At 50.3% G+C, this 16,926-nt stretch overlaps 1 protein-coding gene across 3 annotated transcripts in view; it reads right to left on the reverse strand.

The window, feature by feature from the left end:
* The window catches only part of RAP1GAP2 (RAP1 GTPase activating protein 2), a 261,007-nt gene that overhangs the window by 230,085 nt on the left and 13,996 nt on the right, over positions 1 to 16,926 (reverse strand). For 2 of the 3 annotated variants that reach the window (XR_008375566.1, XM_053569493.1), the window contains exon 2: positions 16,011 to 16,127. Coding sequence is in view for 1 of the 3 variants with exons in the window: in XM_053569493.1 (XP_053425468.1) it covers positions 16,011 to 16,127 (117 nt within the window). In the remaining 2 variants the exon portion in view is untranslated. Of the gene's footprint in view, positions 1 to 10,797; positions 10,919 to 16,010; positions 16,128 to 16,926 lie in introns of those variants that run through there. The other variant, XM_053569496.1, reaches the window with a different exon arrangement.

Consider the following 16,926-nt stretch of genomic DNA (forward strand, 5'->3'; position numbering starts at 1 on the left):
ACATGATAATGGTATAAAGGTATAAGGAAACTGGCATCCCATTAATGTGTGGATAGCTGCCAATATCCATGTGATAGCTAATTTTATGTGTCAACTTGACTGGTCTAAGGGAAACCCAGATAGCTGGTAAAACATTATTTCCATGTGTGTCTGTGGGATGTTTTCAGAAGAGATTAGCATTTGAATCGGTAGACTCACCAATGTGGGTGGGCATCTGACAATCTGTTGAGGGCCCAAAAACGTGGAGAAAGGGCAAGTTCACTTTCTGACTGAGCTGAGACATTCATCTTCTCTTGCCCTTGGACATCACTGTTTCTGATTCTTGGACCTTGGGCCTTGGACTGGAACTCTACCACTGGCTTTCCTAAGTCTCCAGTTTACAAACTGTGGGACCTCTCAACCTCCATAATTGCATGAGCTGTTCTTTCATAATGCATCTCTATCTGTCCATCTATCCATCTATCTATCCATCCATCCTATTAGTTCTGTTTCTTTTGAGAATCCTAACTAATACAACCCAGGAGTTTGAGGTTGCTGTGAGCTAGACTGAAACCACAGCTCTCAAGCCCGGGCCACAGAGTGAGACGCTGTCTCCAAAAAAGAAAAAGAATTCATTCTTCAATCCTAAGTAAGAAAACTTGAAGGAGACCAAAATACAACTTGGCTCCAGGGAATTTCACAATATAAATCAAAATCCTTACAGACATGTAGGTCTGCCAAAGGGGCATCTAGAGTACAGGTCATGGCCTATTTGAGGATCTGGATGTTGATTTTATTTGTAAATCCATTAGTCTGTGCACTTAAAATATGTGTACTTCTCTGTACATATATTATGCTTTAAAGGGGGGGGAGGTGTTTCAGTATGGATGCCTTTGAACCTAGCAATTCTGTTTCCAATTACTCCATCAAAAGGGAGAAAATGCAGAACTGTTGCAAAGGTGTACTTTCAAGATCTCGATCACACTGCTGTCATAACTGGGACATATTGGGAACACCCTAAATATCCAACAGTGGGGGGTAGGTTAAAGAAACGCAGCCTCTCCTGACAACAGAGCACACTGAAGCCAATATAAAGGAGGCAGAGAAGTACCACAGATACATAATGATGTGAGACAATCGTAAATTTCAGGGTAGAATAAAACAAGCTAAATAATACATTCTGGAGGTAGGACTATGGATAATTTTCTTCTTCTCTGTGCTTGTCTGAATTTTCCAAGCTTTCTAAACTAAGAAAGCCTTACTTCTATATTTAGAAGAACACAATAAATGCTCTTTAAAATAATGGAAAATAAAAGAAAGTAAAAGGAGGCAAGAAAGGTGGCAAGCCCAGGGTTATAAAATAGGTTCTCAAATGTAATAGGTTCTCTGAAGGCTAGGCATGGAAGCTTACGCCTATAATCCTAGCACTCTGGGAAGCCAAAGCTGGAGGACTGCTTGGAGGTCAGGAGTTTAAGACTAGTATGAGCAAGAACAAGACCCTGTCTTTAATAAAAATAGAAAAATTAGCTGGGCATGGTAGCACACACCTATAGTGTCAGCTACTCAGGAGGCTGAGGCAAGAGGGTCCCTTGAACTCAGCAGTTTGAGGTTGCTCTGAACTAGGCTGACCTTATGGCACTCTAGCCTGGGGAAGAGAGTGAGACTCTGTCTCAAAAAAAAAAAAGGCCAAGCTCAGTGGCCACCTATAATCCTAGCACTCTGGGAGGCCGAGGCAGGTGGATCGCCTGAGCTCAGGAGGTCAAAACCATTCTGAGCAAGAGCAAGACCTCGTCTCTACTAAAAACAGAAAAACTAGCTGGATGTTGTGGCAGGCTGAGGCAGGGGGTTCACTTGAGCCCAGGAATTTGAGGTTGCCGTGAGCAACGACACCACGGCACTCTACCCTGGAGACAGAGTAAGGCTCTGTCTCAAAAAAAAAAAAAAAATGTACTAGGCCTACTTAGGACTTGAACGGCCTGGGTTTTTTTTTTTTTTTTTTGCAGTTTTTGGCCAGGGCTGGGTTTGAACCTGCCACCTCTGGCATATGGGACCAGCGCCAGCGCCCTACTCCTTTGAGCCACAGGGGCCGCCCACGGCCTGGGTTTTAACCTTAGCCCTGCTGCTTGCCAGTGGCATGACCTTAGTCAGGTGTTCAATCTGTCTATGTCTTAGTCTACCCATCTATAAAATGAGGATAATAATAGTACTTCCTTTCGAGGGCTGTTGAGAGGGATCAATGAGTTAATACTCGTTCAGCCTTCACAGCAGGGCCTGGCACAGACCTGTTGACCTGTCAGCTAGTGTGACTACTAAAATTTTAATCTCATTGTTCTAAGGTGGAAGCAGGGAATCTGCATCCTTCATGAACTCCCCAGATGATTCTGATCCAGTGAGAAACATTGGAATAAAATCCACTACAATAGTCCTGTTTTCACTAGTGGCCCGGGAGTTATCTGTAGAAAGGCTTGAGCACTGGAGACTTTCCGAAGGGGGCGTCTCACTAAAGCAGATCACACACAGCCAGCCCTTTACCTCCAGCCATCTGCCCATCCCCATCCAGCTGGTTGCTCCCAACCCTCCCCCACTAACGCAGAGCACCTGGGTGCTTCCCTCACCGGGACAGGCCAGAAGGTGGGCATTTGCGCCCTCTACAGGCAAGTTTGGGTGGTGCAGGGAGGAAAGTGGTAGTCGTCTTGTTCGTTCTTCTAGGACTGCAGCCATATTGCCCTCCAGCAGAAGGGATTGAAGAATGGAGGAAATTCTCTGTGTTGCAAAAGATAAGCAACAACTACCTAGTGTCACAATACATAAGTTCAACCCTGCTCTGACATTACATGTAGCTGTAGGGCAACTACTTAAACTCCCTCCCCCTCAGGTTTTTCATCTGTAAAGAATAATTTCGGTCCCATGAACCCAACATGTCATACTATTTAACCCTTATCACAACTGTATTCTCTTTACTGATGAAGAACTGGAGACTCAGAGAGGTCGAGAGGCTTGCCCAAGGTCACAGGGCTGAAAGGTGACAGTGCTCAAGGTCACAGTATTGGAAGGTGGCAGTGGCAGGATTCAAACTCAAGAGTCTTTGCTTGGAACCCTTTTATTATTCCTTTAGGAAGGTTTTTGCCCCAAATGAAGGAAGTATAAGATGTGAGACACTTCCTGGCAGCACATGTGCAAACCCCAAGACACTTCCCGGGGCCCCTGCTAATGTCCAGCAGAGGAGCAGCCCCAATCTGCATCAGGACAAGCAAACCCCAAGATTCTTCCCCAAGGCCTGGCAAACTGGGCGAGGGACATGCCTCTGGCAGAGGAATAGTGACTCTGGTGGGAGGAGAGAGAAGAGGCAGAGAGCTCCCTCAGACACTTCCCAAAAAAGCCTAAACACAGCATTTTCATGATTCATTTATCTGATTTCTCTGGATAAAGATGGGGATCCTGATGGGGGTCACCACACCTCCAGGTCCGGAACAATTCTTTCCGAGCCCCAGCTTCATGGCATCTCCACCAATAATGCCTGTCCTCTGCCCCATCGAAAGGAGCAGGGCTGAGAAGGAATAACAGAATAAATTGAGACCGAAAAGGGCTTTTCCATTCAAATTCCCCCCCCTCCTAGTTATAGACCTCACCATCAGAAGGGCTTATAATATATGCCTTCTATATTATATGACAATGGCAAGGTGCCTCCTTGCCAGGTTCCTCCTGTATTATATGACAGTGCCTGGGGAATTGGAAACAAATGCCCTAGTTAAAACTTGCACTAACACCTCACCTGTGGCCAGGAGGACCCATGGGCAAAAGTATTGTCATTGCTAAAGGAATAACCTGATAAGGTGCAGGCTGACAGTGTCCTTATTTTAAAGATGGGGATGTGGGAACACAGAAAGACTAAGTAATTTGCTCAAGGTCACACTCCCAATAAGTGGCCATGACAGACTGTATCTTTTAAAGATGACCACACTATATCTCCCCTCCTATGTGCCCTTCCTGTAATGTGACAGTTACTCCTCTCCACTGAGAAATGGTGTCTATGTTCTTTCCCCTTGGATCTGGATAGGCCCAGGTCTATGACTACAGCTGAGGGGATGCTGCGCCATTTCCAAGTCTACATTAAGGAAAAAAGTGAAATACCTCTGTCTGACTCCTTTTGGGGGATGCTTGATCTTTAACCCAGCCACCTTCCTGAAAGGAATCCTGAACTAGCAGAAGGAGACAGCACATGGAGAGGTAGTGTAGAGAGGAACTAAGATCCCACGTCCACAGCCAATATCAAACACCAGACGTGAGTAACTGAGTTTTCAGGATTCCAGCCCCACGACAGTGAACCACCCCAGATGATGCTGAGTAGAGAAGATGGACATTATCCCTGCGGAGTCCTGCCCAAATTGCAAATTCATGAGCAAAATAAATATCCAAATGAATTTGTTTAAGAAGTGTAAGCTTTGGAGGGGTTATTACGCAGCATTAGATAACTGAACACTGGCAGAGCCAGAATCTGAACTGCACAAGCTGGCCCCAGAGCCTGCACTGCTGGCCACTCTCCAGTGGTCCCTACAGTGTGACAATACACCAGAGGGGCTAGAGCTTGGGTCTGGAGTCAGGCCTATCTTCATTCATGAATTACTTACAAGATCTGCTGACAAAGTTTGCAAACTTATCCTAGAAAATGTACTACAAACCTCATTGCTGAATATCACTAAGGTCCCCTTCTAGATACTCCCCTTAAGAAGCTATGTCCCGCCGCCAGCACCTAGTCCACCCTTCAAAGCGATTGTGGAACTCTTTCTGGAATGGCTGTCAGACCTGTTGTCAAATTATCCTTGACGTCCTGAATGTCATCAAAATGTCTTCAATATTTCCTTTATCTTCAAGTAAAGAAAAACGTCACTGGGGGCCAGATCAGGTGAATAGGGAGGGTGTTTCCATATAGTTATTTATTTACTGGCTAAAGACTCCCTCACAGACAGTGCATGTGAGCTGGTGCCTTGTTGTGATGCAAGAGACCATTTTTGCACACACTGTTCTCATCCAAGTTTTTCAGCTAAGATTTTCCTAATGTTTTCTCTATCGATGTTTATTTGGTCTGCTATGCTTCTCACAGTCAGCCAATGATTTGTGACACACAATTTAATGAATTTTTGCAATGCGTTTCATCAGTTCTACAAATGTTGGTGAGTTCATGAACTTAATCATCAACCTCATATTCACCAAATGTTTATTACATCCCTACTGTGTTCCAGGCTGTCTTCTAGTTCTGAGGATAATTCAGTCAACAAGATAATCCGATCCCTGCTCTGGCTAGGGGGTGAGGAGGTGAAGGATTAAAGAGGAGCACCTTTATGCAGGTATTTACAAAAGGGTGATGTGATCCAAAGGGGACCAGATGGCTGGGCAAACGTGTATTGGAGATAATCTGGAATGGCCTGAGGGGGGAACTGCCAGGGTGAAATGGATGCAGTTTGTGAAGAGAGAGAGATAACAGCAAGAATTGTTGAGAATAGACCTGGGTTCAGGTCTCCATCACTTACTGGCTGTGTGACCTTGTGGAAGTGACCCAATCTCTCTGAACATCCACTTCCTCATAAAATAGGGATGCTTTTAGAACCCACCTCATAGGATTGTTATTCTCATAGGATAGGATTGTTCTGAGGAGTAAATGAAATAATATACATGGATAGTGTGTGGTTGAGGGCCTAGTGCAGGAAGAGCTTCATGAATATCAATGATCATGGTGAGATAAATTATGCTAAGACCAAGGCCCCCATTGGACAGTCTGGGGCCCCAGAGACTACTCTGCTCCCCATCAGAAACTATGGCAATGAGGCTACTGGGTAAGAGAGTATGAACAGCCTGGCCAGGGCTTCTCATGGCTCCAGGGGTGCCCAAGCCACTGAGGGCGGGTCACATGGATGAGGGCAGGAGTGAAAGCTTCCCTGCAGCAGGCTGACACACAGGCCGCTTCCCCCTCCCCTGAGGCCATCCTGACTCATCTCCTCAACTCAGGGCTCATGCCTATCACCCTCTGCTCAGAGCTCAGGAGATGGAGCTAGAAATCAGATTAATTGTCCCTCCCCAGCACCAACCCCCCGTGAAAGGCAGTGGGTGCTCACACAGCCAGAGGAAAAAAGTGACTTCCTCCAAGCAGAGGGAGGCGCAGAGTGAAGAAGGCTGGAGAGAGAGCAGAACTGAGCAGGGGAGAATACAGAGAGCCTCAGGAGGCCAGGAAATCCTGCTAGGGTAAAGTATCACCTGCCACCAGACAGGCACACCCTTAAGAACCCTGGATGGGGGTGGCGCCTGTGGCTCAGTCGGTAGGGCGCCGGCCCCATATACCGAGGGTGGCGGGTTCAAGCCCAGCCCCGGCCAAACTGCAACCAAAAAATAGCCGGGTGTTGTGGCGGGCGCCTGTGGTCCCAGCTGCTCGGGAGGCTGAGGCAAGAGAATCGCTTAAGCCCAGGAGTTGGAGGTTGCTGTGAGCTGTGTGAGACCACGGCACTCTACCGAGGGCCGTGAAAGTGAGACTCTGTCTCTACAAAAAAAAAAAAAAAAAGAACCCTGGATGGCACCAGTGGGTGGGCAGACATATTTCCAGAGAAAAGTACACAAGAGCAAGCCAGAGTATACAATTGTACACACACAGACATGCTCAGAGGATCCACATGTAGCCACATATACACAGCCATCCAGCAACAAGCCCTCCAGGGCCATGCCATGTGTGTGCACACACACACACACAGCCCTCAGTATGCCTGACTACCTGTCCCTGCCCTCCTGATCTTGCTCACTACCAGCCATCTGATCAGCAGGACCCTGCCTGTGCCAGGGTGCCCCAGGTGCCCATGCCTACTGCCATCTGCTGACCCAGACCAAGCAGGACCCAGCCAGTGGGCCCAGAATGATCCAGAAAGGAGATTGACAATCCTAGATCTGAACTAGGGGCAGGGGCAGGACACCAGCTGGCCCTGAGAGCAAGCTTCAAGTCCAGGACCAGAGCATGGGCAAGCCTGGGAGCTCAGCTTCAAGGATTAAGTCTTGTCTCAATCCTTGCCTGGGCATCACACCTGTCTTGGGAGCCCCTACTGCTGTTTTACATCATAAGCAGGTAGACAGGAATCCCCTTACAACCATCTGGAAGCCCTGAAGGGTTGCAGCAAATAGGGAAAAACAAAAACACAAAACACACACACTCACACAACAAGTGTAGCATGGCAGGCTGAGATCAGATATGAGTCAGAACTTCCAGACGCACGGAAGCATTACAAGAAGCGGGCAAAAAGAGAATATCATCCATAAAATATGCTCATTAAAAGAGGAGTCGAAGGACAGGCTCCCACTGCTGTTTTTATTTTTACTAAACCTATTTTAAAAAATTGCAAAGGTCAGGGTAGTCTTTAAATGACTGTAAATGAACACACAGCTGCTGTATCCCCCCCAGCCTAGGCTGGCTATGACCTTGCCTACAGGGAGAGGGATGAATGCATGACCTTTGTAATGCCAGTTAGAGCTGGCCATGCACAAGCAAAAATCTGCTGGACACCCTCCCCATTCTGTGACCTCTCCCAGAAGGGGCAGCACGTTGCTCAGAGATGGGAGAGAGTAGGGAGACAAGAGCCGCCATGGTACCATGGCAACAGGCCTTGGCAGAGGCACAGCTTCACCTTCTCCAATCGCCACCCGTAACAGGACCTAAGTGTCTGCAGACAGCACCTCCCCTGTCAAAAAGGGCAGTGGCCTGGGAGTGGCAAATAGACATATTAGTGAAAAGGAGAATGAGGAGGCTTGAGGATGCTGTACTCTGTAATATGAAACCTGTCTTGGCTTATGCGCTAAGACTCCCCAACTAATCCTCAACACTGCCTTCCCTGCCTCGCGTCACTCCGTCCCTCTCCCACTTAGTCCCAGCCACCCCAGACACCACTAATTCCCACGCAACTGGCTGCCCAACTCACCCCCCAGCCCTTGCTCTTCCATCATTCTTGGCCACCTTCTGCCAACCTGCCCTCCTTTCTCTTCCTGCTCTGACATTTCTCCAGCCCTCCTACACCCCCTCTTCCTTGTCCCCCCCACTAACTGCAGTGGCCCAGACCAGTGGCCATGACCATCTGCCGGCTCCAAATGCCTGCATCTACCCTCCCTCCAGTCCTCTCACCCTCCCTCTGCTCCACCTGCTTCCAAGCTGCCTGCTCCCTCCATCCTCCTCTGCCCACTACTGGGCTCCCGTATCCTCCTCAGGTCAGAGACCAGGGAGAAGCACGTCTGAGAGGCCAGCCCAGGGACAGGGCATCCCTGGCTCCAATTCACAGACTGCAAAACAAATGCATTCAAGTGGTCTGGGAAACTGGGCCACAGCCCCAGAGGAACTGGCCACGTCAGGAGTCTGGCCCTTGGGCCCCAGATCCCATGACCGGGAGGGGTCTTTAGAGGTCATCTTATGGAATGTCTCCCTCCACTTGAGTGAATGAGTATCTGAGCTGCCCCAAACATGTGGTCTTCCTGGCTACACAAAAATACTCCATCAGTGACGCCCTTGCTATGGACCCAGCACCGTGTTCAAAAAATTCAATAAATATCTTATTTAAAACTCACAACACCCAGGTAAAGAAACTAAGGCTCAGAGAAGTAAGGAAATTTACCTAAGGTCATGCAGTGTGTTGGACACCACGGTGTGCTGCTTCAAGCCCTCTTGGCCCCACCTCTTACTCCAGCTGCTTCTGTAATGACCAGTTCCTTCAGGCTCTGAGCAGCATCTTACAGGCACAGTGTTGCAGCACGTCACACGGGGCCATGCCAGGCCTTCTTGGAGCTGCAGTGTGGGATGCCCACAGGAAACCACTTGAGTCTCATACATGTGCAATCTAGAAGCACATGGGAGTTAATGTCCATAGAGGCCTCCTTGTCCAGCCAGGTGGACACGAGAGAATTTCTGAGATGCAGTCTGTAAGGCTCCTCAGAGGAAAGAGCGGTGGTAATAATAAAAGCAGTGCAGCCTGTGTTGTTTTCCCTTTCTTTCCTTCACAACCCTTCCCTTACTGTTGTCTCCTGAGGTCACTTCCCAAATCACTACATGCAAGCTTATCTCTCAGGTCACTTCCCCTTTGCAGAGAAGGCAAAGGGAGGTTCAGGAAGTGTGTGTTGGGAGCTAGGATTCATGCCCAGGTCAAAGTGATGACTGAGCCTTCGTGCTTAACCATTGTGCTGCACTGCCACCATCCCCATCCATGCCAGCATCGCTCTCCTTCAGTCATCTTGAAGCACTGTAGCTCAGCCATACCTCATGGGATAGGCTCATGAGGAAAGAAGAGAGTACAGCTTCCAGGGTGCCCACCCCAGGGACATCCTCCTGTCTGGAGCTGAGGCCACCTCCCACCAAATTATCTCAACACCCTGGGCTAAGCAGGAGTCCTACTTAGACATGCCCTGGCCCTACCCTAGTTTAGTGTCCATTTCGTCCTGGAAACATCAACCACAAGGGCCAAGAGTGGTTGCGGCAGTGCTTCAGCTCCAGGGCCCCAACCCTCTACTAATACCCTCAAGCCCCACCCTCCCCCACTCCTCAACATCAGGGAAGGGAGGAAGGGCCCGAGGCAGCTTCTTGAAGCCTGAGCAGCCAGACCTACCAGACACCCATCCCATCCCACCCCTGGACTCAGAAAACCCGGCACCACAGCTTGGAAGTGAGAGAGGCTTCTCCAGCTGCTGTCCAAGTCAAGAAGACATGCTGGGAGAAATCACTGCCCAGGACCTCACAGGCCCTGAGTCACTCCCAGCCTCCCAGCCTCGGGAAGCTGTATGAGCTTTCTGTTTACTCCTCACCCTTCAGCAGGAAGAACAGGGGAGGGCAGTATCTTCTCCCTCTCCATGGGAAACTGAGGCCTATGGGGCTTAAGGGATGGCCCCAGGGTCACAAAGCATGAAAAGAACCTGAGAGCCCTGGCTCCCAGCCCAGGACAATCCTATTATTCCCTGTGGAGGCTGCTCTGATGGGGGCCAGTCAAAAGAGGCAGATCCCAGCATTCAGAGCCCAAACCCCACTTGCATGTAAATGCTCTTGGGGTTTGTTAAGAAGGGTGCAGGGGGAGCTATAGGAGACAGATGAACCCCCACTCCCACCCAGCCCCCAGGTCCAGATAAACAGCGTCTGGCAGTGGCAAAAACAGAGTGGAGTCCACACAGATCCTTGAAGTCTCCTGAACACATGACTGCCCCGGACCTCCACCCAGGCTGTCACCCCCACACCCACCCACCTACCCACCCTGGGCCTCTGGAAATGAGCATCAGGCTGAGGCTGGCCCTGCCCCAGAGAGTCATAAAGGCCTCCCAGCCAGCACTCCACCATCCTAGCTCCGCTCCCTGCAACAGGCACAGGTTGGAGCGAGGCTGGCATGGGTTTATGTCCTTGCGGGAAAGAAGCAAACCAACCCTGTCTGCTACAGGGTACTCCTGGGGCTCCTGGCTAGTTTCTTCTACTGCCACCTGTAAACACCCCCACCTCTGACCTCCGTCGCTGTCAGCTACTCTTGCCAGAGACAGGAACTGAAGAATATCTCACTCAAGCACACACGCCCCTATACGTGTGTGTGCGTGCAGCACCCCACCAGTGTGGATTTCCGAGGACAGATCCCTACCACCCAAACATAACCCATTATGCTGCATGGCTGTGGGATCGCAGCACAGGCTCACACAGTCCGCACGAGCCAGTGTCTCTCCGACGCATTCACCCTCACAACACGCACTCCGATTCCACGGTCAGTCACACCGGGACTCACGTCCGGATACAAGCTGGCCGTTAAATCACAACCCAGCCCTGGAACCACTGACCTCTGTGATGCCTGGCGCCCCTGGCTCACTCCCCGACACCGACCGAACGTCACCAGTCAGTCCCGGCCGCTCACCCCGCCGGCGCGCGGGGAACCGCGCAGTCCACCTCTCTCCATAAGGACCCAAGCCCCCTCCCCCTCGGCGGCGGGGTTCCCTCGCAGCCCGCCCAGTCGCGTGCCCCGTCACCGCGGCGCGCGCGCGCACACCCGGGCCCGCGGCTCCGAGCGCACAAAGCCGCGCCCTCCGCCTGCCCGCGGCCGCTCGCACACCTGGCGGGCGCGCCCGCAGCCGCCGAAACCGCGCACGCGCCCCCCGAAAGCTGGGCAGGGGTTGCTGAGGTCCTCCCGCCTCGGCCCGGCCGCGCCCGCCTCGCTCTCCCTGGACTCGCGACGCCGCTGCCGGGGTCTGCGCCCGGGTCCCGCCGGTGCGCATCGCGGCTCCGGGTCTTAGCGCCGCGCAGCTGCTGGAGAGGGGACGGGACGGCGGGCACCCGAGAGCAGACCCTGGGGGCCGTGGGAACACTCGTGTCGCCTCCACCAAGGGACTGCCCGAAGCGGCTCCTCCGGAACAAAGGCTCAGGGCGGGGCAGGTGCGCCCAGGAGACCCAGGAGAGAGAAGGAAGGAGCAGCCCACATGCCCACAGAGGTTCCTGGAGAATAGAGTCCGAAGCAGTGGGATAGGGGTGCGGAAAGATCCGCGGGGTCCTGGTCTACTGAGAAAGGCACTCTCTAGCTCTTGCCTTGGGTGGGACCAGAGAGGCGATGCAGTGCTGTTGGGACTTGGAAGTGGCAAGAGACCTGCAAAGGCTGCTAAAACCCCTGAATCTAACCCCCGGCCAGGTCGGCCTGGAGCTTTCATTCATCCTCCCAGCTTTTGCCAAACCCCTTAAGGATGCTCGGGAACTTGAAGGGGCTGAATGAAGGGTCCTCTAGCCAACCTTGGGGATGCTTGAATCTCATCCTCTGTAACCTGCACGGAGAAGGGTTATACTATGGCTTGCACTCTTCCAGTGACGGGAAGCTCAGTCGCTCAGGGCTAGCCCACACTGTCCTTCGGCAGCTCTAAGTGCTAGAAAGCCGTTCCTTTAATTGCACAGAAATCTAGAGTGTCTGTCATGGCCTCTCTCTGCTCTGGCCACACTGGCTTTCTGCTTCTAGAACATACCTAGGGCCTTGCACTTCCTGTCCCCCTGCAGGAATACTCCTCCACCCCATGTCCTGTACTCTCTACTCCCCACCCATTCTACACCCCTCACCAGTAGCTCCTCCATAGGGCTGCCCCTTGTGCCCTTCGGGACTCAGCTCAAATGTCACTTTCTCAGAAAGGCCTTCCACCTCTTCCAAAGTCTCCACACACTTGCTGGCCACTCCTTATCTCAATGCCCTGTTTTAGTTTCTTCAGTACTCTGATCATCTTAGGAAATTCTCTCTTCTCTGTGTTTACATGTTTATTGTCTGCCTCTCTCACTAGAATGTGTGTCCTATGAAGGTGGTACCCTTGTCTGGCCTGAGGACCAGTGGAACCCAGGACCTGACCCAGAACAGAATCAGGATGGATTGTTGTGGAAGAAAGAAAAGACTGTAGGGTGCACAGCCTATGGTCCCTACCGCTTCCTGGTCCATGCCTAGAAACAAAACTGTTCATCCATTTAAGGGTAATATCTGGCACAGTGTACTATGTACAGAAAAGGTGTTAAATTTCTGTCTAGCAAATAAATGTACAAACAAAGAAACATTCCTCTTAGAGTTTGAACCTCAGAACAGCAGGACCTTTCCTTCCTTGGCTCTGGACTCTGCCCTGAGCCCTTACAGCCCCAAGACTGGAGCGTTTTCTTTAGTAAATCTCCTTGTAAAACACATGGGGCCATACCCAAGCTTCTACTCAATAGGAATTCTTGGACAGCTCTGATTCCCTTATCCTACTGCTCACGTGCAGACAGGATTAGAGACCAAAATATTTTTTCTTTATCCCTATTAAATTGTATCTACTAGACTTGGACCTGGAATCCAACGTGAAGGACACTTTGGGCCCCAATTCTGCCATCTCACCTGCTAGGATGGTGCCTGGGTTCCTGCCATGAGCAATGTCACCAGCATGCTGCCCACATTCTCCCTCATCAAATCACTGAAAAACATGATGAGCAGGACTCACCCAAGGGCAGCCCAGTCACCAATGTCCTTAGCTGTGCCATCCCCCCAGCCCTCATTCCTCTGTGTTACCTGCAAATTTGGGGACAGGAAGAAAAGAATAGTTTCTTGCTAAAACTCAGAACCACTGTCTCCCACTCCACCACCCTTATTTCAAGCCTAGAAAACTAATCAGAAAAGCAGTAAGTTTTCCCCAGCGGGATGGGTGTTCAAGAAGTTTACTTACTCATAACAATCATTCTTCTTTTTGGGGGGGGGACAGAGTCTCACTATGTTGCCCTCAGTAGAGTGCTGTAGTGTCACAGCTCATAGCAACCTCAAACTCTTAGGCATAAGTGATTCTCTTGCCTCAGTCTCCCAAGTAGCTGGAACTATAGGTGCCTGCCACAACACCGGGCTATTTTTTGGTTATGGTTGTCGTTGTTGTTTGGTGGGCCTGGGCTGGGTTCGAACCCGCCAGGTTCAGTGTACATGGCTGGCGCCCTAACCGCTGAGTTACAGGCACCAAGCCTTATAACAATCATTCACTTGTCTAAGTGCCCCCAAACCATCCCTTTTAATAGTGGACTGAAACTTGACCGGGACTGATGCTAAGTCCAACTATCTATGGTTTGTGGATGCCACTTTCCTGGTCCTTTTTTTTTTTTTTTTGAGATAGCATCTCACTCTCCTGCCCCAGGCTACAGTGCTGTGACATCACAGCTTACAGCAACCTCAAACTTCTGGGCTCAAGCAATCCTCCTGCCTCAGCCTCCCAGGTAGCTGGATTGACAGGCACCTACCACCACTCCTGGCTACTTTTTCTATTTTTAGTAGAGATAAGAGTCTGACTCTTACTCATGCTGGTCTTGAACTCTTGAGCTCAAGCAGTGCATCCACCTGGGCCTCCCAGAGTGCTAGGATTACAGGTGTGAGCCACCACACCAGGCCCTTCTTGCTCTTTGTAAAGAGTGAAATCATCTTCCCTGTCTCCTGCCTTCGGATATAAGCCTTATCCTGAGAGGCAGTGTTCCCACTGGTTGTGAGCACTGCCACTTGCCTGTTGTTACTTTAACCTTGGTGCCTCAGTTTCATCATCTGAAAAATGGGGAGAACAATAGTACCTAGGTCATAGCATTGCTGTGAAGATTAAATCAATTTATTCCTGCAAAGCATATACAACAGGACACATAATAAGCACCAAAAAAAAACAAACTGTTTTATCACCAAATGAATGCAGTCACTGAGCTATAGCGAACTCTTCTTCAAATCCCCTGGGATGTAGTCTTCCTGAGTGTGAAATATGAAGTTATTTCAAATGGCGCCATACTGTTTTATGATTGTTTTCCTCCTCAGAGGACTCAGCTCTGCTTCTGTGACTCTGAAAAGCATTCTTGTTCTTTTCCTCAGAAAAGGGAGCAGCTCCATTAGCCTATGACCATCAGAATGGGCAGGATGTCTCACCCACATCTTCCCTTGCTATTACCTTGGGCAGTTTGAGCTGGCCCACCTGGACCTTAGGGCTTGCCTGCCTGCCAGCCTTCCTGCAAGCTCAAAGCCTACATTATAGTTACTTTGTCATTCATTCCGTGCCTTTAATGGCACTGTGCTAGGCCACAGCAGAGAACAAGAAGGAAAAAGCCCCATCTCATGGAGCTTACAATCTAATAGGGGACCCAGAAAATGAACAAGTAGACAAATAAAATAATGTCAGGTAGGGCCAAGAGCTTTCAAGGAAATACAGGAAGGTAAGGGAGAAGCTATTTTATGTCAGATGGCAACTGGCCACAGTAGGGCTTTGCAGGTTGACTGAAAGTCTATCAGACCAAGTGCCCTTCATGTCCAGGGCAGCCTCTTTCCTTTCCCTGCAAGCATTTACAACTGTACACTCCTAATTTCATTTTTGCACACTTCCCAATACCCTTGCTTCAAATTTTGGGGGTTTCTGTCTTTTCTCTGCATTATTTGAGATCCACTCCCTGGAGTCCAGGGCACTTGTCTGACCACCCATTCCCTGAATGCCAAGAATTCCCAGGTGGTGTGTCACCTTTCCCAGGGTTCCTGACACCTCCATATCATCGTTCAATTAGTCTTGCTCATTTGTGGGAACTGAGCCCAGAGTAGCTGTCTACCTTTTCTCTTCCTGTGCCTTCTGACATTGCAGAAGAGATGAAGTGAGCAGAGGCACTGCTCTCAGCTAAAAGGACTCCTGGCAGGTGGGAAGTTCAGGGTCCTATCACTGAAAAACCTTATTCTTGGGACCAGTTTGAGAAGCTGCAGTAAGAGCATCAAGCCTGTTCTCTTGTCAGCCAGCCCATGATGCACCCTGCAAATGACATCGCTTCTATTCAGCCACACCTGGAAGGAAAAACTTGTTCATTCTTGGCTACAAGGATCCTGATGCAAAGAGTTTTTGAAGGGAAAAGAAGAAAGGAAGGCCCAGGGTCAGGTCTAGGAGAAGCCTTGGGAAGGGGTGTGGCTGCAGCAGGGTAGCCAGAATGTCTCTTTGAAGACTGCTCATGCTGGCCACATGTGTCCACGATGGTGGGGGAAGAGTAGGCAGAGGCCTGGGAGCTGGAACTGGGTCAGGAAAGCCTTCACCTCTCAGTCCCCCACCCAGGCTCAGGATCCCAGGCGGACTCTCTGACATAAAAGAGGCAGACAAGGAAGGCAGGTCTGGCTCCATCCAGGGCAAAGTGGGTGCAGCCCAGCAAATTCACCAGCCTCTCTCCCTCTTAAAGCAGAACCAGCTCTCCAGGACTCGGAAATCTTGGGCATCATTTCACTAGAGACCCATGATCTCCTGAGAGAAAGCAGGCAAAATATGATCATACCCATTTTACAGAAGAGAAGGCAGAGGCAGTGAGTTGTCTCAAATCACTCCATGCATTCTAGGCTGGGCAAGTGCCTGGGCTAATATGCTTTTTTCAGGACCCTGGGAGGAGGCCTCTCCATGACTCCCAGACTGTAGGGTAAAGTTCCCCAATGTGGAATTATGGACCATTGTGGGGCTGGTTGCATAAGTACCATCAAGGGAGGTCTGGGCACAGGCCGAAAGATGAGGGTAAGAGCAGCGGGTCCCTTTACCTGGAGGGAGACTCAAGGTCCGCACGGCTGAGGATGCGATGTTGCTGTGGGCTGTAGAGCCACTGGAAGGCAGTCAGCGTCCTCTCCTCAATTCGGAACCGCCCTTCCTGCACATACCTGTGGGCAGAACAGGAGACAGTGAGGTGACCAGGGTTCTGCAGAGCTCCTTCTCAGAGCTGGCCTCCTTGCTGGAGAAGAATTGCTGAGGGGTGCCTGTCCCCAAATATCCCTCCTGCTCATCTGCCAGAATGTCCTGTGTCCAGAGGACCACAATTAATATTCCCTGAAGAGGGCTGGTCTGAAGGTAGTGAGCTATCTCACTTGATTGTTCACAGTCAGTTACAGATTGAATTCCTTGTTCTATTCTTTCCCCCTTACTGCACTTGACTAGACTTTAAAAAAATTAAAAAATAAAATTCCCTCAAGAGGAGCAGCTATGGGGAGCTGGTTCCAACTCAATAAATGGAAAAGCTTTCCAAAAGTTAGCTGTCTGAAGTTGAAAGGAGTTTCTTGGAAATGGTAAGTTCCCTGTCACTGGGGGCAAATCAGCAAAGGGTGGGCTGGAGATTCATGTATCTGACAAGGGTCTGTTCTTTAGGCCCCTTATGGGATTAAGACTCTGAATTTCTTTTTTTTTTCTTTTTTTTTTTTTTTTTTGTGGTTTTTGGCCGGGGCTGGGTTTGAACCCGCCACCTCTGGCATATGGGACCGGCGCCCTACTCCTTGAGCCACAGGCACCACCCAAGACTCTGAATTTCTTGATATGTTTCACAGCAGGCTGCTCCAGAGTGGGGTCAGCAGTCAGAAGTCAGGACTAGGTCTTCTGGAACCTCCAGGTCTCTCCTGGGGTCCCAGCTGTCCTTTGGAAGATTCAGAGAAGCTGGGCTGGGGAAGGTGAGCACAAAGGGAAGGTAGT

This window comes from Nycticebus coucang, chromosome 18 (assembly GCF_027406575.1).
Source record: "Nycticebus coucang isolate mNycCou1 chromosome 18, mNycCou1.pri, whole genome shotgun sequence".
NCBI classification, from domain to species: Eukaryota; Metazoa; Chordata; class Mammalia; order Primates; family Lorisidae; genus Nycticebus; species Nycticebus coucang.